The 27,064-nt window shown below is 45.4% G+C and overlaps 1 protein-coding gene across 5 annotated transcripts in view; it reads left to right on the top strand.

Moving 5' to 3' along the window:
* The first annotated feature begins 6,996 nt into the window (after positions 1-6,996).
* SLC39A11 (solute carrier family 39 member 11) overlaps positions 6,997-27,064 on the top strand; it is a 536,505-nt gene continuing 516,437 nt past the window's right edge. For 3 of the 5 annotated variants that reach the window (XM_088474529.1, XM_088474526.1, XM_088474525.1), the window contains exon 1: positions 7,076-7,172. In XM_088474529.1, the coding sequence (XP_088330655.1) occupies positions 7,159-7,172 (14 nt within the window). In that variant the 5' untranslated portion in view covers positions 7,076-7,158. The other 2 variants (XM_088474528.1, XM_088474527.1) reach the window with 2 other exon arrangements.

Raw genomic sequence — 27,064 nt, 5'->3', positions numbered from 1 at the left:
GCCAGTGGTGGCACGGCGAGAGTCTGGAACAACTGGGTCTTCCGGGTTCTCCTCTTGGAAGATCATGCTGTTGCTTTTGATGAAAGTAACAGATGGCCATCTGTGTAACAGCAATGCAGCGCGACGGTGCACTCTGTCATAGAGTGTTAGTATCAGAGTGTCTCCAATGCATAGCGACATACAGCCTTCTTCAGGGTAAGACCAAGATACTCATTTCATAAACTATGTACTGTATAAATGATACAAGTCCTCATTTTTAGCTAACACTATACACCCATCAGCCATAACATTAAAACCACTGACAGGTGAAGTGAATAACATTAATTGTCTTGTTACAATTGCACCTGTCAAGGAGTGAGATATATTAGACAGCAAGTGAACAGTCAGTGTCAGGTTGCGGCCTAAGATCGGCCTCGCCGGCTTCCTCTGACCTCTGGAGCGGTCAAACGCCAGGTGCGGCGGTGAGTGACGTGCTGAAGATTATACCTGGGGTCTGCTAGGACATCCATGTGCTCGCTCCGTGATTTGGCTCCTGCGGTTACCGTCATGGGCGCAGCCATGACAGTCTACATCACCTGATTGCTCTTTACCCAACGGTAGCATTGGTTGCTGTCAGCTTACACTATCCTCCAATGCAATACTACCGGGCCGGGCTCCAGACAACAGGAAGTTGCATGTACAACGTTGTTACATCCAGTGTATACTTGCTGTTGCAGCGTTCCAGGTTCCAAGCTCCTTTCTTCCAGTGATACTCTCCTACTGTTACCCATGGTGTGTGTGTACTCAGGGCCTAATTCAGACCCGCTCGCGAGCGCCGAGCGCTCGCAAGCGGGTCGATGTTGGCCCAGTGCGCATGTACACGAGGGAGCCGGCTCCGTCGTGCGCATGCGCAAGACCCGGATAGCGACGGGCAAGCCGTCGCTATGGGTCTCGCTACAAAGGGGGCGTGCTGTTGATGGTGAGTGACAGCACACCCCCTTTGGTGGGCGTGCCAAGGGCGTGGCTGCCCAGACGGAGGTGTTCCCATGGGAAAGCCTACCGTCTGGGGCTGGCCCCACTGACATCACAAGTGATGTCAGTGGGAGTGCTCTCGGCTCTGATAGAGCCGAAAGCACTCCAGGGCTTGCGGCAACGAGACCCTACCACAAGGGTCTCGTCGCAAGCCCGATGGATGCGATGGTCTTGACCATTGCGACCATCTTTTTGGCCGCTCGCATAGCTGTGGGAGCGGCCAAGAGGCCGCTAAAAAAAAACAGAGGGACGGCCCTGATTCAGAGCAAGCACTCTGTCAGAGCGTCTGGCTCTGAATCAGGCCCACAGTTCGAGCTCTCCTCCCCAAGTAGATAATAGTCAACCTTAGCGTGCGGCTCTGAATCAGGGCCTCAGTACGTTCTCCGAGTACTATCTCGGAAGTGTCATCATCCTGTGCCAGTTCTGCGTCTGGAACCACAGTGTGTATACTTAGGATCTGATTCAGACCCACTCGCTAAGGTGCGATCACTCGCTCTGAGCATGCATATGATTCGCAGAGCACGTGCGCAAGCCATTCGTTGCGATCTGATTTTGGTTGCTCGTAAGCCACTATCAGATCTCTGCTTTGAGTGACAATAGTGCATTTTGTGGGTGGTAACAGGGGAATGTGCTTGGGAACGGTGGAGTGGATGTGCGAACTTAGGTTTGTCAGGCCGCCAAAACGCCGTTTAAAGGGCGTGCATAATTAGCAAAGTAGCGTCATTGTACACGTCACCTGCATGTATTTTAGCCAGTGCTGATCGCTGTGCTTGCAGAAGGTTAAGGCAACCCCAAGGGCTGCGAGCAGCTCCGATGGCTCACGATGGTCCCGACTGATCCTACATTTCCCGGAGATGACGTGTGTTGCGAGTGGCAAGGGGGCATCTTCAGACATTTGCGAGCGCACTTTGCCGTAGCTCGCTAAAACATAGTGGGCGTCCTTACGCGATGCAGTGCGAGCGCTTCATTTAAATATCCGGACCCTATTTGCCAGTGAGCGATTGCATCTTGCGAACAGGTCTGAATGAGCTCCCTAGTACATCATCCAAGTACAAACTCCTAAAGCCATTCTTCTGTGCCAGTTCTGCGTCTGAAGCCACAGCGTGTGTACCCAGTATATCAACCCAGTGCAAAACTTCCAGTATCATTCTCCTGTGCTTTCCCTGTGATAGTCTTCTTCCATTTCTCACTTGCACCTGACCAAAGGACCTGCTTTCTGGGTGGATGTGGATGGCCAGCTTCATGTGCATTGTTTACCTGGAATAGAGATGGCAACAGGATGAAGTATGGGAAGAAGGCAAGCTGACAGAGGCAGTGTGATGTTCTGGGTACCTTGGGTCCTAGCATTCATTTGGATGTTACTTCTCACTTACCACCTACTGAAACATTGTTGCAGACCAGGTGGGTGTCTTCATACACAAAGCGATCGCATGCCAAGACATAGTGGGCGTGCTTATGCCTTGCTGTGCGATCGCCTACCATGCCGTCACTTACCTGAATTTGCATACGCTGGTAGCGAGCGTACGCATCTAGCGATCGGGTCTGAATCGAGCTCTGTGTCCCTCCTGGAATGGGTCATGTTGGGAGGTATGCAAAAGAAAGAGCAAAAATAAAAGTGAAGTAAAAGACATTTGCCTTAGAACACTTAGAACATGACAATACATAGGATAATATACCAAGTACAGTAATATACTTCCATGGGTGGACTGGGCTGGGGGCAGGGTGCCATTTGCCCCCCCGGTTCGGTACAATTCTACAAATGTGGGCCGCCAGCTCTCTCAGCATGCATATACAGTAACTGCCTACCAACGCCGCGGGTGTGGTTGCTACGGAGATGGCTCCAGAGTCTCTCCTCCAGCCCTGCACCCAGTCACACTGCCGAATGACAGCACTGCTACCTGTCCTGCTGGATTGGAATGGACGTCCAACTCCTCCCAGCATGAAGAGGAGGAGCATCATGGGGAACCAGAGCAGGTCGTGACTCGTGATGTTGGACGGAACAAATTAGAAAAGTGCCTGGAGGAGGTGAGTGGACACTGAACTAAAGTGAAGCCGATGCTCCCGCAGTGGCAGTTGCTGTAGAGGTGAGCTGTGCTTTGCACTGCAGTGAAAGCCTGCAGCACAGCCAGAAATCATTGTTTCATGCTAGCCTGGATAGCAGCTAACAGATAAACACAATACATTAAGGCAGGGTGTTATACCCATGAATCCCACTCCTACCACAGACGGAGGACTAGGACAGGCAGTTTAACAGTTTTCCCATATATTATGAATTAAAATGGGTCTCCTATGCTGTCCAAGTAAAAGCAGTCTTCTAAACACAAATGCATGCAATGATAATTGAACAAAGGGATTCAGTATGATAAACATGTCCGGCGGTTCAAATCCCGACAGCGGCAGGCCGACAAGGATGAAAATCCTGATCGTCCCAAGGTAAGTATTCACTAATCTAATTCCCCCCCTAACCCTCCCTTAGGGGTGCCTAACCCTAACCCCCCTCTAAGTGCCTAAACCTAACCCCCCCCTTCCCCGCTGCCTAAACCTTAGTCTCACGGGGGGGGTGCCTAACCCTAACCCCCACTTCCCCTAGCCTAAACCTAAACTCCCGGGGGAGGCCTAACCCTAAGTCCCCCCCGGGAACTCTAAACCTAACCCCCCCCCCCCGCGGCTGTCCACGCCATCTTACCTTCGATCGGTAAGCCGGATGTCGGGCTCCCGGCGTAGGGAACATGACAGGCGTCGAGATGTTGATGGCTCTCATTTAACCCTTGCCGGGATTGTACAGTCGGGAGGCCGGCGGTTGGCATTCCGTCCATCGGCTTCTCGACTGTTTCCCGAACAAAGATCAAAGTAGAAATTGCATGCATGTGCTTAAAATACTGATTTTACATGGACAGCATAATAGGAGGGGAGAGGTGGAGCATATACCACGGATAATAGATGGAGGGTGCACCAGCAGAGGAGTCTAGTAGGATGGGCAGTGTTGGACTGGTCAGCTGGGGGGCCAGGGAGCTCTCTTTTGCATATGCGCAAATCATAGACTGTCTCTCTGGCACAGACCATTTATGCTGGACTGGAGTGCATGCCCATGGAATCAGAGCGAGACACGAGCAGATCCACAACTAAGTACAGAAACACTGACCTGGGCTGAGCTGGCCTGTCATTCACTAGTAGAGGGCTGGCACTGTGGCAGAGCAATGCAGCAGAGACTTTTAACTCAAGCTGCTGGGCTCACAGAGTGATTAAGTGAACCGCACGGCCACAGTGTTGGCTGGCTGATAGTGACACTACTACTTGCAGCTGCAATGGAAAAAAAACCCCATATGGCCCTGGTTTGTTTGCACCCAGCACTGCACTGGTTTCATTCTTTTTTTTTTTTTTTAACTGATGCAGTCTGTATTCTTTCTGTAATATATGGTCATTATTGATCCTCTCTGCATTATATTGTGGACACTTTTGCTCTCTGTATTATGTGGTGGTCACTGATTCTGTATTATAAGGTGGTCATTGATACTTTCTGCATTATGTGGTGGTCATTGATGTTCTTTGTATTATATATTGATCACTGTAATGTTCTCTGTATTATATGGCAGTCACCATAATGTTTTCTGTATTATATGGTGGTCACTGATGCTCTCTATATTATAAGGCTTTTACCGTAATGTTCTTTTTATTATATTGCAGTCACCGTAATGTTTTCTGTAATATATGGTGCTCATTGATCCTCTCTATATTATATGGCAGTCACTGTAATGTTCTCTGCATTATATGGTTCTGTGGTAGGCGAGGCAGTGTAGTACAAGCAGTGATACTTAAAAGTGAAGACACCCCAGAACCACAAAATAAATGTAGCAAGCACTGGCACCTTAATGTATTGGGTTTTTCCCTAGTTTTACAAATATACCATTCTTCACAATGTTGATTTCTGTATTCAAGCTATGGTTGACTATTATCTACTTGGGGAGGAGAGCTCGAACTGTGGGCCTGATTCAGAGCCGGATGCTCTGACAGAGCGCTCGCTCTGAATCAGGGTCGGCCTTCTGTTTTTTTAGAGCGGCCTCCTGGCTGCTCGCATAGCTGTGGGTGACCACCCACAGCTATAGCGAGCGGCCAGGAAGATGTTCGCGATGGTCAAGACAATCGGGCTTGCGATGAGACCCTTGTGGTAGGGTCTCGTTGCCGCAAGCCCCAGAGAGCTTTCGGCTCAAACAGAGCCGAAAGCTCTCTCATTGACATCACTTGTGATGTCAGTGGGGCCGGCCCCAGATGGTAGGTGTTCCCAGACAGGAGGCGGCCCCAGACGATAAGCGTTCCCACGCCCCCTTTGGTTCGAGACCCGGAGCGACGGTTTGCATGCGCACTGGGCCACCATCGACCCGCTTGCGAGCGCATAGCGCTTGCGAGCAGGTCTGAATCAGGCCCTGAGTCTTTGTTCTGGGCAAAAGATATACTAACTTTATACCTGGCACTAGGCATACCCACTCCGGTAAAGAGTTGCGGAAAGTATGATCTACATGTTGATGACAATACACTGATACTTTTCAGTGTATTGCCTGTTGATTCTGCAGGTGTATGCATGTGCACACTGTATAGTTGCCGACATTCAGCTCCCTCCTTCCGGGAGGGAGCTGAATGCCTGCACACAGCGGGGGGCGTGGCCGGGTGCTGACTACTCATGGAGGCAGGGCCAAGGGTGTGCCACACGATCGCATCATCGTGGCCCTGCCTCCTTTTCACAATGCCAAAAATAAAGTCATTGTGAAGCAGGTGGCGGAGCCACGATGACGCGATTTAGCGCAAATCGCGTCATCAGACCCCCCGCTGCGGGGGGTTTCTAGCTGTAGTTGGGGAGGTCAGGCGGCAGCCGGGAGGCTTGCCTGCCTTTCCGGGGGGTCGGGAGTGGCACCCGATATTCGGGAGGCTCCCGACCAAATCGGGAGGGTAGGCAAGCCTGGTACACTATAGATCAGGGATGGGGAACCTCAGGCCCGAAGAGTGATTTGGTTTGGCCCTCTGAGCTTTTCTCTGCTAGCCTCATCTGGCTAGCAGGGTGCCTAGAATGGCACTCTGCAGTCAGAATCTATGCAGCAGTGCCACCAGGAGCATCCTTAGGACGCTTCAGACGGTCACACCGTTACCCTTACAGCTCCCCGGAACATCCTCGGGATGCTCTGGGCATTGCTGTAATCACCGGCGATTGTGGCCCTGCACATTGTGACATCACATGGAGCGAGCGTGGACTGCACCGGACCCGTGAATAATGTTATATATATCAAAATGGCCCTCGGAGGAAAAAAGGTTCCCCACCCCTGCTGTAGATGATAGATGTGTTTCCAGGCAGAGTCAATGGGTGTGAGACATGGCCAGCACAAGTAGATATGTGCAAGTGGTGCAACAAATCTGGGCGGGTACGGGGGTACATATATACATTCATAAGGGCATATTTATTATTTATCAGAACTTGGTCACAATCTAATTTCTTACTGCAGTAATAACAAATTAAGTATACTTTATTAATATTCACATGCAGAGACAGGGGCTCGATAGAAGCTTGTCCCATTGATGTGTAGAAATAAATTGATCACTATTTGTTTATAGCTTTTTGACATGTTTTTCTTAAATGTCATTGCCTATTTAAGCCATACCGGCATTATATAAACCACAGCTACAGGGTATTTTTTTTTTTTAACCACATCCAATTTTCCATTGCAATGCGCTGGGGCCACTTGCTTATGTTTGCCCCCCAGGCAGAATGTTGCCAGCCAGACACACAGTATACTGCCACAGACTTCATTCTCCAGCGCCTCTTTTTCTTTAAGCATATTAAATTTTGCGACCTCCGACTGCACTTTTCACAGCCGGCAGGTCTGAGAACCTAATGACAAACAAAAAGCTTTGTCTGACAACCTGATCGTCCAATAAAGTGAAGGGTATGGGCGGTCATAGCTGGTAATCCGCCAATGAGAGATTTTGTGGGCGGGGCGGCGGGTGTGTCTGAGACACGTGTACAGGGAAAGCAGGAAGTGGTGCACAGCGGCCTCAGGGGGACCCTGGACAGGTGCGTTTGGGGTTCTCAGCAAACTGAGAGGGGATAAAGTTGGAAGTGCACAGTTACCACCGGCATGTAGCTAATAGCCTCATTTATGTATGCATGAGGTCTGGTATGTGTCAGTATCCGTGTCTCCTGCGTCCCATACCAATGTCTGTCAGTTTTAAAATGAAAAGTGTAATTCCAGTGGTGTACATAGTGCAAACTGCGGCACCCAGTGTCGCTACAGCTAGTGTAGAACTACAAGTCCCATTATTAGTCATGTTGGCACCTTGCAGTTCCCTAGCAACTAGGAAGACATAGTTATATAGAGTCTGGAGTGTTGTAATGTATTGCAGATAGTGTAATACTTATTGTTGGGGGCTTTCATCTTGTCACTGTGACCTAGTTTCATCATTAGAACTTTATAGTATTAGTTACCTGTCTTATTTAAATAAATGTAATTAAATGTTGTTTTTCCAAATCAATGTAATTTATTTAGCCTGGTTTCCTACTGGGGATAAAAGGTGAAAAATCTGAGGTACATTATCAATATGACAGAAGAATCTATTTTGAATGTATGGAAACCTATGAGCTGTTACTGCCTATAAATGTAAATTACTGTATAGATTTGCATCTGGATTAGGCGAGAATGGAAATAAATAGAAAAGACCTGTTTAAAGCTTTTATAGCTGAAGAGTACAGGACACACTAAATATTTATTTTGAATCTTGATTTTAATAAATTGTTTTATGTTTTTATTGCTACTAATCTTTTAAAGAGGTGGAGTGAAGATGCATAATGGAGTGTATTTGGTGACATAGTATAAATTGCAATTTTGGTAGGGCCAATCTTTTCTATTATGGTAGAAACTCTACAATGGTTTGTGAAATGCTGTTCGCCAAGCTCAATGGGTTCTAGGTTATTTATACTGTAGGTACACAATCATTTATGCTCACCGTTATATGGAGAAAGTAAGGATGCTGGATAAATAATGAAAAAGAGAGAGAGATGCTTCTTCTATCCTATATTTCCTGCCATTTTCATTGTAAATGTAGGAATATATCTAGAGTAATATGCCAAATACTGTAAGCAGGGGTTGGGCCACCTCTAGGCCAGTACCGTGTCTTTAATGGGTACAGGGTGTGCTATGCAAACGGGTTCCTGGGTCCATGGGCATACCTTGCACTCATTTAGTACAGTTGCCTCTCTGGGGTCCCACATCGGCATTGCGCAAATCACTGGGAAAATGGTGCAGACGCTATTTTTCCAGACACCTATGCATGCGCAGTAGAATGGCACAGTGCCATTGCACTGTGGAGAGAGGAGGGGCCCTGCATGTAGGCTGCACATGGGCCCCCTCTTCTCTTAATATGCCCTGCTCTAGGCACTTCATTAATGGAACCTGCCCCCCTCCAATTTTATTATTTTCGTTACTAGGTTAAAATCTGTAATTTGGTTATCAATATAATATAATGGGACATCATAGCACTTGGACATTTGTTTTATTATTGTCATTGACAGTGATAAATAAGCAAATACCTGGTAATAGTCTGTGAGTCTGAAATTTGCCAGTAACTACAAAATATTTCCACTGTACTCCGTCTTGTATGGAGTGTGAATATGTCACATATCCCATTAAATCTGAAACCTGTCAGAGAGAAGCTTCTGATAACTGGGCAGGCACTCGGCCCATCTGCTGCTTGGCCATCCCCAGGCCCACACAGTCTGTGCATATCTACATGTCCATATAGATGTGCCTACATACATCTTACTTCCTTGTGCGTTAAACAGCCATTCTGGTTGCACCATGCCGTGGCGTGACTCAGTAGCACCAATCGTCATTTTGTGACTTTTTACCTTTCAAATGATCTTATTTGCACAGCGATGCGAATAGGATGCACACTCAGCGTTGCTGCTTAAAATGATTTGCAACATGCCTATATTCTGGGTGTGACTGCGGGTGTATCTGCATATGAACTGCTACGTTACAGTGTCACAGCCGCTGACACTGTAACGTAGCATTCATAATTTAATACATTTTTAATCTTACTGTTGTTGGATTTTTTTGACTCTTGACTTCTTGCTACAGTATTTTACTATGGATGTGTTTTAATGAATGTTATTAAAAGCTAAGTTCTAGTTTCATTTGGGTATAGTGCCCCAACTAAGGGGGTGATTCAATTCAGTGCGCTGTGTGGTCGGATAATACCGGTTATCGCGCCTTAACAAGGGTGTTAAGGCGCGTTTTCTGGCATTCTCTGACCAAAGTGCCGGGTGCGCAGCCGCTAGCGCCGTGCTAAGAAGACAAATAGCTGCGTGCCCGGCACTATGGTCGGAGTTCTCCTCGCATCCCCAGGGGGGTGCGAGAAGAAATCCTTTGCCCGCCCAAACAGCGCGGTGTATTGTATAGCTGCTGGAGCTCCCTCCCGCGGCTATTCAACATCGAGTTGAATTGAATTCCCCCCTAAGAGAGTACTTTTCTCTTTGCTTTCAGAATAGCTACTTTGCAGAAAATCACCTGGTGGTCAGAATAATTTTGCCACTCAGTGTACAAAACCGTCTGTTGCACTTAAGACAGGTTTCTCTTTTGTAATACATGACACAATTGGACAAAATATCTTAATGGGTGAGGGTGGAGCAGTGTTCAGAAGATTTCCGTTATGGAACCTAAATGTTGTTTCAATGCCCTAAATAGCTTCAGGGCAGAGAAATTTACAATACAGGCAGCAGCAAGGGCATAGGATGACTAAGGGGGTGATTCTGCTTAGAATGGAATTGTAAAGCTGCACACAAGCAGCCTTGCAATTCCATCCTTGCTAATATGCAAATCCAGCAAGAGGTGTATGACACCCCCCTGCTGTATTTGCGATCCCAGCACTCTGACTGAGGTTGCAGGCTGTGGTCACCATCGCCATATCTGCCCCCGCACTGCCCCTTAAATGCCTTTTGTGCCTGTCAATCGGGCAGAAGCAGAGCAGGGGCTGCATGCGATCACGCAGGACCCATTCTGCACAATCGCGTTTTGGGAATCTGCGTTTAGCATTGCATGTACATGCAATGCTGAATTAGACCTTAAGTTTGTACTTTTTCTGCCTCACGGCCGGCACTTTAGTCTGTTTTCTGGCTTTGCATGGTGCTAACAGCCTCGCAGCCGGCACTTTAGTTGGAGAATGCCGGGTCCCGTGACTAAATGCCCAGGTTAAATTGCAAGAACCGGCATTCTCCAACTTAACTTGTAAGTGTCGGACTAAACAGTGCGCTGAATTGAATAGTTTCGGACCAACCTCCCGCTGAATCGCCCCCCATAGAAACTAGGGCAAATTAATGACTTTTCCCTATATGGATATGGTGGTATGTTGGTTTCCCTTTTAATAACACGTGTGCTAATAGAGAGCAATGAGACCATGGGAGAGCAACAGGTCCGCTTATGCTGCACAAAGCTGCATTTTGCACTAGATTCTAGTTGGAGGTCTTCTACTTTGTGCTTCCATGTTGCAATTAGATCTAATTTGCAGGTGCACTCAAAGTAATTCAATAAAAGCCACCACCCTCAGAATTAGCACATGAAGACAGTCTGTGTCCTCTCATTCCAATGATTCATTTAAGCCATAAATAAAGCTAAATGGAGCACTATTATAGGAGAATAATGTAAAAATATATTTTATAGAAGGGGTGTTTATAAAGTAGTATGAGCTTGGACTTTGATGTGATGTTTACGCTATAGCACGGTGTAATCTCTGCACACTATTAGGCTCACTTCTTGTTTGCAGAGGAGTCTGCTAAAGCTGGGTCCACACTGACCGATACATTGGCCGATCGGCCAATGTATCTGCTGCCCGTCGGGCAGTGTGTACCAGCGATATGTCGGTGAACGCCGGCGTTCACAGACATATCGCATTGGCTGTGCAGACTGGTTGGCATGACTGCCCGTACACACAGAGCGTCAGCCGCGAGGAGGGGCTCGGGACACGCCCCCTGGTTGCCGAGACCTGCGGGCAGACACAAATGATGGTTGTTCAGTCTGTACGAACAACCATCATCTGCAGATCACTCGATCTGCAGATATATCTGTATAGTGTGTACCCACCAAGAGTTAAGCATAGATGCAGTGCCTTAGCTGTGTGTGTACAAGTGCCACTGCCGCTAAGGCCACAAGGCCCAGTGGGCGAAAATGCACCTATAGGTGGCTTCCAGTGGGCCTGAAACAGTCCCCTGCATCCTGGAGATCTGGCAGGCGCTCAGCTACTTGGTCCCAGTGGGAGTATTTGGTGTATGTGCAGGAGTAGGTGGAGCAGGGGAAAAGGCGATCTGAGGACCCTGCTCAGGAGAATTAGTGCCCTGCCACAGCACTGGTAGAGGAACACCTTCTTGTGTAATTAGTGGCCATCCAGACCACTGTGAACTTCATAAATTATTATTCATTAATTATTCCTTAAATATTTTGTGTTATTTACTTAAACCAAGAAAATATCTTAAAGTATGAATCACTACACACCCATTTGTAGGGGATGGAATGTGTTCTCAACTCCAGTCCTCAAGATCAACCAGCAGGTCACATTTTGTGGATTTCTTTATTCATGCACAGGTAAATTAATCTATTTCACCACAGGCCCCAGATTGTCACTCCTGCCACTGCTTCTCAACACAGTCCCCTGCATCTCTCCACAACCCCCTGCTTCCCACCAGTGTCACCACAACCCCCACCGCTGCTGCCCTGCAGCTGGCTGGGGCCCGGCCACTGGGATGTGCTGGGAAGGGCAGGAGGATCATGGATGAGAGATTTGTATTGCAGCTACAGTAAGCATTATCAGCAGCATGTCCTCGTGGTCTGATGATTGCCACCATCGAATGGAAATCATTTGATGGTGTACCAATGTTTTTTTTTTTTAATTCCTTATCTGCCTCCCCTGGTTTTTTCCTGGCTTACTGTGTCTGCATCAGGGCATCTTCATGAGTTTGTTGGAGGCGGGCTCTCACTCTGTCTGCCTCAGACCTGTTCAGCTCCTATACAGCAGCCCTGCTTCACTAAAATCGTCACTGCTCGAATACCGTTTGTCACAGATGAATGGTTCATACACCTGAACCTTACTCGACCAATGCTGTATAGAATAGTGAAAACCCTATCAAGATTAGCCAGAATGAAAAGAGACCCCTAAACCGTGTACTTTACTAAGATTGTTGCTAAACAAAATAAATATATAATCTCTCATAATATAATAAAGTTTGGAATTTTAGTGGGCATGGACTTCCAAAAGCCTGGTGTCCAACATTGTGAGGTATTTTACTTGTCCATTCCAATCCAATGATGTTGGATTTTTAAAGAGGATTACCCTGTCAATAAAGACTGAAACTTCACAAAAAGTACATACTAGGGCCCTGATTCAGAGCCGGACGCTCTGAACAGAGCGCTCGCTCTGAATCAGGGCCCACCTCCATAATTATGGAGCGTCCTCCTGGACGCTCGTATAGCTGTGGGTCACCACCCACAGCATATACGAGCGTGCAGGTTAATGGTCGCGATGGTCTTGACCATCGCCACTGCGAGCCGAAGCCTGCGGTTGAGTTTCTCAACCGCAAGGCCCGGAGCGATTTTGGCTTTATCAGAGCCAAAATCACTCCCACTGACATCACTAGTGATGTCAGTGGGGCCGGCTTCTGACGGTAGGCGTTCCCTTGGGAACGCCCCCGTCTGGGAGGCACGCCCCCGACACGTCCACCAAAGGGGGCGTGCTGTCAATCAACACCGACAGCACGCCCCCTTTGATCAGACACAACGAGCGAAGGAAAATCCTTCGCTCGTCGCGTCTCGCGCATGCGCACGACGGAGCTCCCTCTGTCGTGCGCATGCGCAGTGCACACCATCGACCCACTTGCGAGCGGACAGCCGCTCGCGAGTGGGTCTGAATCAGGCCCTAGGTACACTGTACTACTCTGCTAGTGAGTTAAATGCATTGTCATGCATATTGGTTTGGTCCACAAAATGTCTGACAACACTCGGGTGACCAGTACACTTTAAAAAGTAGAAGTCATTTAAGTAATTTGTTTGCTTAAGTACGCTTTTGGAAAATTTAAATCTGTGAAGAATAATGCTTTGCTTTCTACTTTATTTTTTATAAACATTTAACAATCTAAATCCATTATGTAACTGTTCTGAGCACACTTTGTCATTGAAATTCTGTTCAGTAATAAGTACAATGTTGGGGCTTGCCATCTTGAAGGTGCCTTAATTAGGGTCCTTAGGAGTTTTCACTTGCCAGCGTGTTAACATGCCGGGCTACAGCTATTAGCTGCACTTATGCAAGTGTATTATTAACTGCAGTTTAAATGTTGTTCTTTAAAAATGAGGCTTGATGTGCTTTGCATTAATGCCACTTCAAAAGCTTGTTTCTTTCAACTTGTAGAATAATTTCTTGTATTTCTATGTTTTCTATAATTTCTTGTATTTCTATAATTTCTTGTATTTCTTCGTGCTAAGCTGAACGAAGAAAAGCAAAACAAAAAACTTAATATATATTCCCAAAATACACTACACAGCAAATAACAGTATTATAAAGATGTCAGCTAATCATTTTCATCAATATGAAAACAAATTCTATTCAGTACATTTAAGAGATTAATGCTGCGCCTTTGAAATATATGAATTTATAGAAAAACATGTCCAACAATACAGTCATTTGATCAAATCACTAGAACAACTTGAGGTTAGGAGCTCCCTTTACTGGATATACTGGTTTTCAGCAAGCTTTACATCTGTCAATATTGACACCTGCACAGTGAGTTGGACAGAATGAGACGTGGAACTTGTGTACTAATTTGGTCTGATATCTGAAATCTTGGAGATGTCCTGGTCTGAAGTCTTATTGTAAGACTGGGTACACATTAGGCGATCCCTTGCATGATATATTGTTTTGAAGAGAATCGGAATTATATAGGGTTAGGCACCACTGCGATGGTTAGGGTTAAGCACTAAGGGAGGGTTAGGGTACGGGGTGGGGAGGATTAGGGTGCAAGAAGGGAGGGTTAGGGGGAGAAGGGGAGAGGGTCAGTATACTTACCCGGGATACCGAGCATCGGGATGCTGCTATTGGCATTTTGGCAACAGGCATCCCGACTGCCAATATTTAATATCCAACCCAGTAAATTTACCCTTATACCTGGGTTACTGAACAGTAAATTATCAATAAGTTAGACTACAGTTCCCGAAGCTATTAATTTCACAGCTCTGTTAAATCAGATTACAGGATTTAGTGGGGCTGTTTTGGTGCAACTGTAGCATAGATGAGTGAGGACACAATTGTAAGTAACGTTAAGCACACGAGAAGTGGTACCCATCAGGCTAATCCCCTATTTTCAAGGTCCTTGCACCCCATTCATGTCACATCCTGTATGCAACCAGATAATTCTATGAGTTTTAAGTTTGTAATATGAAGTACTGCACTCTTGTGCAACTTCTGCACATTTTCTCTTCATCACAAAAATATATATTGTGATGGTGAACACTCATTTAGATTTTTTTCCACATCTCATATGAAAGAAACACAAATGTCTCAGCATAAGACTATGCTATACTGGGGTTAGCAAGCAGACACACTGAACACAGATAAACAATTATCTGACATAGTGAGTGCTCTGCAAAGCTGGCAGAGTGGCCACATCACTTTCGGCATGAATAAAGCCTATTAGAAGATGTCCATTGCCTGATAATGCCGCAATGTGTATAACTTTATGAGACAAATGGATCTGCTAACATGGGAGAAATGTTCAGTAACCTTCCAGTTAGACTTTTGTGTTCATTATCTAACTAGCATTACATTGATCAAAGCTAATTTGTTGTTATGGATTGTGTAGGTTTGACCTTGGTAAATAACCCTCATAGGTCAATTTCACTCGGGGTGACACTCACAACTTCCTGTAGGCCTACAATCAGGTGCAATTTCTAATGAGTCCAGGAAGTCATGTGTCATCTTGGAGAAGACAGAGGTTCATCGTTCCTGTTGACCAGTTCACATACGTTATCCCGGAATATACATGAAATGGGATTTCCACCTTCACCATGGTTCCCTTTGTACTGTTAATAATGTACCATAGGGCTAGGGCTGTTTATCACATATGTCATCTGTTCAGTCATTTAGGGTTTCGTTTATAAAAGTCTGAAGGGGCCTTTCCACTGACCTTGAGGGTATACTAATTGGCTGTTTTTGCCTGTCTGTATAAAGCAATGAAGATTTTCACCAATGAATCAGGTTTTATGCAGTTCCTTCTCTGCAGAAAAACAGAAATCATTTCATAATCTACAAATTACCTGGTTATAAAATGTGATGTCATTGCCAGATGTAGATGATTAGGAGTGCCATTGCTTACAGCTGAGAATTTGACCTTAGTATGGCAATTATCATAGTATGAAACACTATGGGAAATAGTATAACTGGGAATAATGCAGAGCAACCTACCTCTTTAAGCTGGGTACACACTAGACGACGTGTACCCGCCAACGGCATATGCGATGGAACGAAATATTGTGCGGTCTATACACACCGCTGCATCCAAATGCATGGGATTGTCAGTCACCTCTTCAGATTCAGCAACATGTACGGCAGATCTAAAGATGTGACTGACAACCCTGTGGGAGCGCGCATAGGGCCTGATTCAGAGCCACTCGTAAGCGGCCGCTCGTTCGCTCCGAGCGATGTTCGCACATATGCGTATGGGTCGCAATGCGCATGCGCCAACCAGTCAGTGCGGTCGGAAAACGTGTGTTCGCAACATTGCGAGTGCCTGCTAATTTGAGTGACAGGATGAGGCGTTTGTGGGTGGTAACAGGGGAAGATGCTTGAAAACGGGGGAGTGGAGATCCGAACGCAGGCGTGGGTGTGCATAATTAACAAAGCAGCGTCATCGACCACGTCACTTGGTTGTTTCTTAGCCTGAACTGTTCGCATGATTGCGGTAGGAAAATCCAACCACAAGCACTGCGAGCAGTTCAGACGCCTTTCGATGTACTCGATTAATCTAATAAATAGCGGAGATGACGTAAAATGCGAGCAGCCAGGGGGCGTCCTTACAAAATAGCGAGCGCATGTTTCGTTAGCTCGCGCAGACATAGAGGCGTCAACAGACCGCAAAGAGCGAGCGCTCAATTTAAATAGCCGGCCCCTTTTTCTGAACGAGCGATCGCAAATGGCGTCCGGCTTTGAATCAGGCCCATAGTGCGTACACATAGGATGATATGAGCGATTTGTCGTTCCAATTTGTCAGAAATCTGAAAATGGTTTAAATAAAAATAATCTAATATGTACCCAGCTTTACACTCTGAGAAGGCAGATTATACCCAGACTAATGATTTCCAGATAGGTTTACGCTTCAAAAAATAATTTAATATAAGAAATGTCTTGCAGTGGTCCAATGCAATGGGAACTGTTGTGGTTACAGCAATGGTTCCCAAACTGTGCGCCGTGCCTCGGGACACTTGCAGGGGTGCTTCAGGTTGGTGGTCAAGCACCAAATCAAATTATTTATGGTCAATGTAATGTAAATATGTGGACCAACAAAAGCACAAACCTGTCCTCCACCACATAACTGAGCCTAAGGATGACAGGTCAGCACAATTTTATTTATTTATTTTTCTCTGAATTTCTCAATAAGAAACGTTTGGCTTAGGGGTGCCGTGAAAACAATGCTGATACTCTAGGGCGCCGTGATTCAAAAGTTTGGGAACCACTGGGTTACAGAGTTTACATATTTGCATATAAAATAGTAGATCTTTCATACGTTGTAAATAGGCATGGTGCAATAGGTTTGTGTTTTTTTTTGTTTTTTTTTTAGCTTTATTGGTTGCAAGTGAGTCTCTAAAGCTGGACATGGACTGAACAATAGTACAGCTCAATATGTGTGTGCTATATAAATTACTGTAACATAGGTTGTCCTTGGTGCTCACAGATAGCAGTGATGCGCCCCACCCTATGGTATGCTAGCTTCTCAGAAGTCCTCATCTGTAAATGCAAAACTGGGTTACCAACCCTCTCTGGAAAAAATAAAAAATACATTGAAACTTATGGTTCTTCTGTTTTTGGCGCTCGTTATGCTGGTACTTGTAGGGCAAAGTGTTTAACCTATGTTTTTACATTTGTTTTCACAACTCTCCCTTCTATAGTTTACACGAGCCAAGCCTGGCAAAGCTTAGTGCTGTTTACCAGGAAATTAGGGGTACATTACGTAGTTTTTCCCCCTAATTTTGGGGTAACCGTCACTAGGCTAGTACTAGTAAAGAACTCTGCACACTTTTTTATTTTTTTTATAAATCCCTATACTACTATCGATTCTTGAGCCAACAAATCTGTACATTTCTCATTCAAATTGTACCGTATAATGCGTAGCACAGATATTGAGACCTTTCACTTGCAGAAAAATCATGCCGATTGTCGGCTCAGTCGGAAAACTTCAAAATGTAGATAGCTTTTCACTTGAACAACATCTGCTAGTTGGAGGTATGGCAAATCAAATATGCTTGAAGACCAATTTTAATTATTTGGCTGATTATCATTTGTCCAGAATAATAGTTTCATCGGCTGATTATCACTCTGCGTATGGCCAGCTCTGTGCCCTTAGTATTTCAATATATTTAATTTTTTTGTATAAGATGCTCATTTCTATACTGCATATGCATACGTTTTTCTTACATGTTTCTCTTGCTGGTGCGGGAAGGCTGATGCAGCAATCCACGTTGATGATGATTATTAGCAGCGCTATTTAGCTGCACCTCAGTACATATTTACACCTCTCGCTAAAAGTCATTAGTGTTGTGGTTACATTACAATATTTCCATCTGCTTTTTAACCAGTCTAGAAAAGAAGATACCCATTAGAATTACAAAGTAGAAAACAGAAGTTTGTATTTAATTTGTATTTCATTACATTTGTAAATGTCAAGACGGTATTCTCTCTGTGTATGACATTTAATTACGTTCATATTTTATGTACAAATGGGACTAACACTGCCAAGCCACATATTTATGTTTTCTAAATGGGCATACGCCCATTGTACCTGTGAAGCAATTACTGTTGTTCATAAACATATTGTGTATGCATGTTAATACAGTTTTGTTTCTGTATGGGGCATCTTTTCCTACATAAGCAAATGGATTCCCTTTAAAAAACAAACCCTATAAACTACATGAAACTGAACACACATTCACATTATTTCCTTCCTGGGTAAACCTGTTCAGGATTTACGATGAATGGTGTAATCTATATTCTTCTAGTATTGAGGACCCCTCGTTCACCGGGTCGCCAGCTGTTGTTCCTGGCATTGTAGGTTTTTCTTCCCATCTCTGTTTCCATGTCTCTTCGAAATTTGACTGAATTGTGTCTTATATACTGTGTATTAAGCAATATTATTTGGCACGCCATGTATGACTGTGTGATATAGTAGAAGCTGGACAGGTAGCGAGACTTGTGCAGGACACGGATGATGGATTGGTCTGACTAGAGTGCTTGATCCCTGGCTGTCTGTCTCTGTACCTCACAAACACTCTGTGTATATGAGTGAAGCGCTCTCCCACAGAAAGAGTAGTGTTCATTCTAGCATCCTTCACATGTCACAAACCGTGCAGTTCCTATTTCCTGACTGGGGTGTCACTCTCTGCTCTGGTGCTTCTAGCACATTCTGGTCTGTATCTCAGCAGTTTGTTGCATCAGCTGAGTGTACTAGAAGCACCAGAGCAGAGAGTGACATGCCAGGCAGGAAAGAGGAACTGCACGGGTTGTAACAGGTGCAGGGTGTTAGACTGAACACTACAGAGCATTTAATAAAATCCTGGCCAAATGTGGTTTTAAGTAGCCCTTTTTTTTTTCTCTCTGACTGCATAGTACACCAGGCAGTATGTAGTAAAAGAAAACCGTAACTGTACAGGATCTAGTGACAGGTCTATTTTAATAACCAAAATCACATCCATGACCAATTTTTGATGTCACTAGTTTAAATTATTAATGGGATTCTATAATATTTCTGCATATAGGCCAAAAAAATGATACACAGTAAAGGACGTGTTTTGTTAACAGGGCAATAGGAAAAGCTGGTGCTGCCGGATGCTTTTTGCGTATAAACTGCTGTAGTAAATTACGGAATCTGTTATCCTTTTTCTTTTGCATCTGTTCAAGAAATGTCATGCTCAGTTTGTTTGACATTTAAGTGTCATGTTTTGGTGCCGTTGTTTTTATTTCTTACTAATATTTCTTAAGCTTTCCTTTTTCCAGGATGTGGTTTCCCAGAGTTGTTGTTACAGATTGATATATACTTGTAGAGATTTGCCATTTGTTTGCCATTACGTTTTATATTTCTGCCCTGCTTTGGGAACAGCTCTAAGTAGAATCGTCATTCCTGTGCTCGTGTCCAGATATTACTTTGTCCATCTCTGGCTGTTTACATTTGCATGCTGCTGATAGAGATTTACAGTACAGATGCAGCATGGTTTTTTTTTAGACCGTTATTGAGCAGATGAATGGCAGTACATAAATGACCAGCTCAGAGGTCCAAAAAAAAATAAAAATAGACACAACAATAGTGCATGTAAAATCAATAAGTTATCAAATATGCGTATCGACAGAACAACAATTGTGTGTCCACAGTTCTGCAATCTCAACCAACTTTTAGGTAAACATAGCAACAGAAAAGAAGAAAAAATATAGGGTCTCATTCAGACCCTGTCGCAAGCGCTGAGCGCTTGCAACCGGGTCGATGTTAAGGCCCTGCGCACGTGCAGCGGCCGCACTGCGCGTGCGCAAGCCCCGGAGCGAGAGAGAAATTCTCTTGCTCTGGAGCTCACTACAAAAGGGACGGCTGTCGATGTTGATCGACAGCTCGCCCCATTTTGTAGGCGGGGGAATGGCTACACAAATGGAGGCGTTCCTTAAGGAACGTCTGCCGTTTTGTGGGTGGCCGCACTGATATCAGCAGTGATGTCAGTGGGGAGTTTCCTGCTCGATCAGAGCAGGAAGCTCCCTGGGGCTTGCGGTTGCCGAGACCCAACCTTAGGGTCTTGTCGCAAGCCCCGATGGTTGCGATGGTCAAGACCATCACCATCACCCTGGTCGGTCGCTAAAGCTGTGGGTGGTAACCCACAGTTTAGCTAGCGACCAGGAGGCCGTACTAAAAAATAACAAGCGGCCGTCCTCATTCAGAACGAGCGCTCGCTTCTTGCGAGCGCCTCTGAATGAGGGCCATAGTGTGGAGAGAGGGAAAAGAAGAGAAGGAGCTAAACCACCTACACATGAATGGCAAAGGGTACAAGTTATGGCGGTCCGGGCCTAATTTAGAAAAATCAGTTAAACACAGGGGAAACATGAAAGTGAGAGGTCCAGGGCTCCCATATTTTAATTAAACTCTTAGATGAACACTGTAAAATGCTAGTCATTTGTTCCATAGAGTGAATGTGCCAAATTTTAGTTAAAGGTGCCTACACACATGGCGATATTTTACCCGACTTGGCCGATTCTGATGTATCGGAACTACAAAACGTGTAAAATATGCCCAAAGCGTGAGTCCCCACTCACGAATACGGTGCGCGTCCCTGCAGGTCGCACATCGCATTTTCAGATCTGCAGTGCTGTAGAGCAGATCTGACAATCTCACGTCACGATGCACTGGATAGTTTAGGAGGCACATTGGCAGCTTTTTCAGACCAAATCGTGCCCACGACTGCCGGGGAGCTCCCGGGCAGAGTTCAGGGGGAAATCGTACACATCGTGTGATTGTGAGCACATCGCTATATGTGTAGGCACCTTAAGACCTCTCCAATCACTGGGGCATCCGTTTTCTTCCACGACGAGGCGATACGACACCTGGCTGCCAACACCATGTGGCAAAATAATTTATACTGATGATGAGTTGTCTTAGGGACACACTCTGACAGAAATGTTTGGGACTAAAAGGGACTGAGATGTCTAGTATGAAGTTGGTTAGGGCACAAACTTCCTTCCAGAAGGGAACCAGCTTCGGACAACTCCACCATATATGTAAAAATGTCCATCTCACAACACCAACATAGACTAGAGATCTCTGGGTGCATTTTGCGTAACCTAGAGGGGACATAATACCACCTGTAAAATAACTTTTATAGGAGTTCTCTTTTATTCCTCAAGCAGATAGAACTAGAGGCCACATTGGAATAGATGTCCTCTCCGTCTACGCTATCTAAGGCCCCCACACACTGTACGATATTAGGCACGATCTGGATGTTTTTGATGCATCGCATAATATGTGCACATTGAGTGTCCACTAACGATGACGATGCACGTCCCTGCAGATCGTATATCGTCTCGTCAGATCTTTCCTGCTGCAGGAAAGATGTGTCCGTATCGTCCACGATTTGGCGACATATCGTTCAGTGTGTATGCACCAAACGATCATCATGCATTTATCAAGACACAGATGCCCGCACAGATCAGTGCGATCCATGCGCAAGCACCTGTGACAAGACACAGATGCATGGATGGATCAGTGAGATCCCTCTGTGCTTCTGTGTTAAAAAATACAAAAATGCAAAGCAGCCCCGGGCTTTGGAGACCCAGTAGTGCTTGTGCTAAATACAGTGTATCCGGAAAGTATTCACAACGCTTCACTTTTTCCACGTTTTGTAATGTTACAGCCTTATTCCAAAATGGAATAAATTCATTTTGCAAATTTAATAAACCCCCCCCCCCCCCCAAAAAAAATAAAAAAACGTAGAAATCACATGTACATAAGTATTCACAGCTTTTGCTCAATACTTCGTTGATGCACCATTGACAGCAATTACAGCCTCAAGTATTTTAGAATATGATGCCACAAGCTTGCCACACCTATCTTTGGGCAGTTTCGCCCATTCCTCTTTGCAGCACCTCTCAAGCTCTATCAGGTTGGATGGGAAGCGTCTGTGCACAGCCATTTTCAGATTTCTCCAGAGATGCTCAATTGGATTCAAGTCTGGGCTCTGGCTGGGCCACTCAAGGACATTCACAGGGTTGTCCTGAAGCCAATCCTTTGATATCTTAGCTGTGTGCTTAGGGTCGTTGTCCTGCTAAAAGATGAACCGTCGCCCAAGTCTGAGGTCAAGAGCGCTCTGGAGCAGGTTTTCATCCAGGATGTCTCTGTACATTGCTGCATTCATCTTTCCTTCTATACTGACTAGTCTCCCAGTTCCTGCCACTGAAAAACATCCCCACAGCATGATGCTGCCACCACCATGCTTCACTGTAGGGATGGAATTGGCCTGGTGATGAGCGGTGCCTGGTTTGCTCCAAATATAATGCCTGGCATTCACGCCAAAAAGTAAAATCTTTGTCTAATCAGACCAGAGAGTCCTTCAGGTGCATTTTGGAAAACTCCAGGTGGGCTGCCATGTGCTTTTTACTAAGGAGTGGCTTCCATCTGGCCACTCTACCATACAGGACTGATTGGTGGATTTCTGCAGAGATGGTCGTCCTTCTGGAAGGTTCTCTTCTCTCCACAGAGGAATGCTGTAGCTATGACAGAGTGACCATCGGATTCTTGGTCACCTCCCTGACTAGGGCCCTTCTCCCCCCATCGCTCAGTTTAGACGGCCGGCCAACTCTAGGAAGAGTCCTCGTGGTTCCGAACTTCTTCCTTTTTCGGATGATGGAGGCCACTGTGCTCATTGTGACCTTCAAAGCAGCAGATATTTTTCTGTACCCTTCCCCAGATTTGTGCCTCGAGGCAATCCTGTCTCGGAGGTCTACAGACAATTCCTTGGACTTCATGCTTGGTTTGTGCTCTGACATGCACTGTCAAGTGTGGAACCTTATATATACAGGTGAATGCCTTTCAAAATCATTTCCAATCAAATTAATTTATCACAGGATGCACATGAGCTCAATTTTGAGCTTCATGGCAAAGGCTATGAATACTTATGTTTATGTGATTTCTTAGTGTTTTTTTTTTTTTATTAATTTTGCAAAAATCTAAAAAAAAAACTTTTTACACGTTGTCATTATGGGGTATTGTGTGTAGAATTTTGAGGACAAAAATGAATTTATTCCATTTTGGAATAAGGCTGTTACATAACAAAATGTGGAAAAAGTGAAGCGGGAAACAAACAACGTAGGGGTCCCCTGTATTAAGCACAACCAGCACCAGGCTATTCAGAACAAGCCAAAAAAGACGTCCCTTGTATTTACCGCAACAACACTGGGCTCAGAGCTGGTCCTGGTTATGGAAATACGGGGCAAAAAGTGTAGGCTCCCCCTATGTTTGCCATAACCAGCACAAACTTTTTCTCGCGGGGGAGTAATGCCAGAGCAGGGGAACCCTTTCACCGGGTCTCCCTGCCAAAGCATTACTCCTGAACGCTAGTCATACCAGTCGGGGGATCCCTGGGGAGTTGTGGACCCCTCCCAATAAAGGGGTCCTCTTCTCCAGGGCACCCCTAGGCTGATAGCCTGGGGCTATCTCCGGCAACCTTGGAGCGGTGGGTGTCGGGTTGATAGTGTGGTGTAATTGAAAGAGATAAAAATATTGTCTTTTGCAGTGGAACTAGCAAGCCTCCCTCACATGCTAGTACTTTGAGAACCACAAGTACCAGCATGCGGGGCATTACGGGCCCGTTGGTACCTGTATTTCCACTGCAAAAGAAATATAAAAATAAAATACAGAACTTGCACACCTTGACAGTACAAGTTTAATAAACATACATGTACACTCTCACCAGTGGTGGCTCCAGAGGTGGGGCTGCAGTGCAGTCCAAATTCAAATACGGGAGCCACACCAACTGCCCTTCCAAACATCGATGGCAGTTGGTGTTGGTCCCCTATTTGTATTTTTACTGCGCTGCAGCCCCACCTCTGGAGCCGCCACTGACACTCAGTCACTATCTAACATACCTATGTATCTGTGAAGCCCATCATGTCCACTTCTCCAAGTAGAATATCCATAGGTACATGTAAAAAAATAGAAAAAAAATCCATACTTACCCTCTCCTATGCGTGGATCACGTCGTCTTCTGTCCATGGTGGGAACCGCTCACTGGCTGAGAGGCAGAAGGCTCGTCTCTCTCAGCCAATAAACGCTCAGTATCGGGCTTTCTATAGTAAAATTCCGCACTGAACCATCATTTAGGTAGTACTGTACTTAGAGGACAGTACTAATGTCTGCTGGTCTGCACATTTTTAATTTTTTTTTGTTTTGCAAAGATCCAGGATGCCTTCATTGACGGAAGACATACTTGCCTACTTCTGAAAACTAGTTTCAGGAAGATTATAGGCTGTAGTAAAATCCGCAGCATTGGCGCAACAGAGGGGGCGTGGCCAGCTCCGACCAAAGGGCGTATCTAGCTTCACTTAAGGGTTCATCTATTCCCACTAAGGGGGGTGTCTTGCAGAGGCAGGTAAAAGAAAGCATACACTTTTCTAAAATATGGCTGAATGTTTATTGTTGTAAATTATTTCACAGCTACAGTAGCACTGTTCCAAGACAATGGAGTATGCATAAAAAAGAAACATTAAAGTTAGACAAAATAAATTCAGATTGAGAGCAAAGGGTAGGGAGAGCCCTGCTGGTGAGAGAGCTCACAATCTAATGGGAAACAGACAGAACTATGGGGACAGTAACAAGGGTGCACAAGTGTCAGTATAGGTGGGTATGGTAGTCTATTGTAAAAGGGTGGGCTTTCACTTTAGTGAATGTGAGGGGGTTCAGTGTGAAGCTGGGGCTGTCTGGACTAACTGGATTGCCTTATCTTGCAAAGTTATGATCTCATTAGACAGCTCTCCAGAATGACAGGCAGTCTGCTCTCCCAGTGGGGACCTGCAGAGTGCAGACTGACTGTCATTCCAGAGAACTGTCCACAGAGATTACAACCCTGCAAGATCAAGTAATCCCAACCTTAACTCTGGATCCTTCCATCCACGGGAAACCATCTGTGCAGAGCAAAGCAACAGTAAACAAAGCTGCTTAGTTTACTGTTACTTTGCAAGCTCTGTCATACAATAACAAAAGTCCCTGAGTATCTGCTACTTACATTTACTGTTTTTGTAGGGGATCGGTTTATTTGGAGCCATCAGAGGAAGGACGGCATGACGCTGCTGCCTCCAGTCACTGCCATGTGACTCCGGGTGGGAAGGCACTGCAGGGAGTCTGTGTCTGATTAAGTGCGAGGCAGTCACCGCTGCTCACAACCCTGCGGTGGCCAGCCTGTAGTAGCAAAGTCACGTTGCTACATCCTCCTCACTCAAGCCCCGTCTCTGCCCCATCCAGACTCGCACATGCGCAGTCCGGATATTCAACTCCACAGTCGGGAAACCGGGAGGTTTTCTTTACTTTCCGGGGTAGCGGGAGCTCCCATCTTAAATCGGGAGGGTAGGCAAGTCTGACAGAAGAGGATGTGATCCATGCATAGGAGGTAGTGAGTGTGGATTTTTTTTTATTTTTTATTTACAGGTACCTATGATTTTCTTTCAATCCAGGTTTTACCTGGAATATTCAGCTCAAAACTGAGACTCGGAGCTTGCAGGTATGTTTTTCATATCTGCTTAAGTCTGCAAATAGGCATTTGTACTGTTGTCGTGTTTTTTTGTTTTTTTTTACCATTGCTTCAGTTGTGCCAAATAGCCCCCCTCAGTTCTTGTGTGCCTTTCTCGCTGAAAGTGTGCATCTATTTCACATAATATTTTATCTATACATAGTATAAAATAAAGTCCCTGGTAGGCGTCTGGTTGTTTGTTTGGGCTAATCTCGAGAACCACTGGACGGATTTTAGTTCCGTTTTCACATTTCTATAGAGCATTTGTCGAGGAAGGTTTAGGTGCATGAAACATTAATGTATGACAAAAGGGAGCCGAGCAGTGATGATTTTAGTGAAGCAAGTCCATGAAAAAACGGACGTCTGAGCGTTTTCTTGGCTTATCCTGTCTAAACCGTTAAAGATATGTCACAACGATGGACTTTATTTTATACCGTGTAGAGATTGATGCTTATTATCCGGTTTATCCAGAAAAATTAATGTAAACCCTGTTTACCGATACAAAACCTCAGTTTTTCCCTTTTTTTTTTTTTTACCATTCCTATTTGCTTTTGGCATGACTGTAAATAAAGTACAGGAACAGGCATGTAACGTGGCTGGAGACTGTTTTGCTCATGGACAACTTTATGTGGCCCTTTTGCATGTCACTTCAAAACTAAATCTGTTCTTGTTGACGTCAGGAGGAAAGACAGCTAATGTCGTTTACAAGGCAATCTTATAAGACCTACGTTAAACCTCGACATAAATTCAAAATTGCTCCCGTGCGAAGCTGCGACGGGTCGCAAGTAATAAATAAAACAAATGGAAGCTATAAAACTATAAATCTATCTTGCACTGATTGATTTGATGTGCGACGTTCATACATCTGTGTATGACTGAGGGCCTGATTCAGAGATGTACGCTAATGCCGCTGCAATTTTGTACGCAGCGACTGTGCAAAAATATTCAAATGATGCGGCTGGCGGTGATTTGTATTGAGACTCCCTCAGGCGTTTTTGCAAATGCAAGTGACTGTGTGCAAAGACGCAGCTTGGTTGCATTTGTTGGACTTCTGTGTAACCCTATGGTCTCGCAGGATCACTGCCAGAATGCCAGAGCCATTTTTTTTCTGCGTACTAGATCGCAGGAAGAGAGTGCCTGAAACGGTCACGACATGCCTGCGTTTTCATCGCCGCTCCCGTTGCCCATAAATGGTGCCTTCCTGTCAATCACTTTGCAAATAAGTCCTTACTGCGAGCTTCATTGGTAATGAAACTTGGCTCATCGGTAATGTGACTCGGATTCATGCACAGACCGCCGATAATCGCACAACTGCATAAACATCGGCATTCCGTCCATCTCTGAATCAGGCCCTGAGAGCCTGATTCAGAGCCGGACGCTATTTGCGTTCGCTCGTTCAGAAAAAGGGGCCGGATATTTAAATAGAGCGCTCGCTCTTTGCGGTCTGTTGACGCCTCTATGTTTGCGCTCGCTATTTTAAAAAAAACACCCCCTGGCCACTCGCATCCTACGTC

This window comes from Taudactylus pleione, unplaced genomic scaffold (genome assembly GCF_031769625.1).
Source record: "Taudactylus pleione unplaced genomic scaffold, aTauple2 ptg000016l, whole genome shotgun sequence".
Lineage (NCBI taxonomy): Eukaryota > Metazoa > Chordata > Amphibia > Anura > Myobatrachidae > Taudactylus > Taudactylus pleione.
This window is presented reverse-complemented; position numbering and strand designations above follow the sequence as displayed.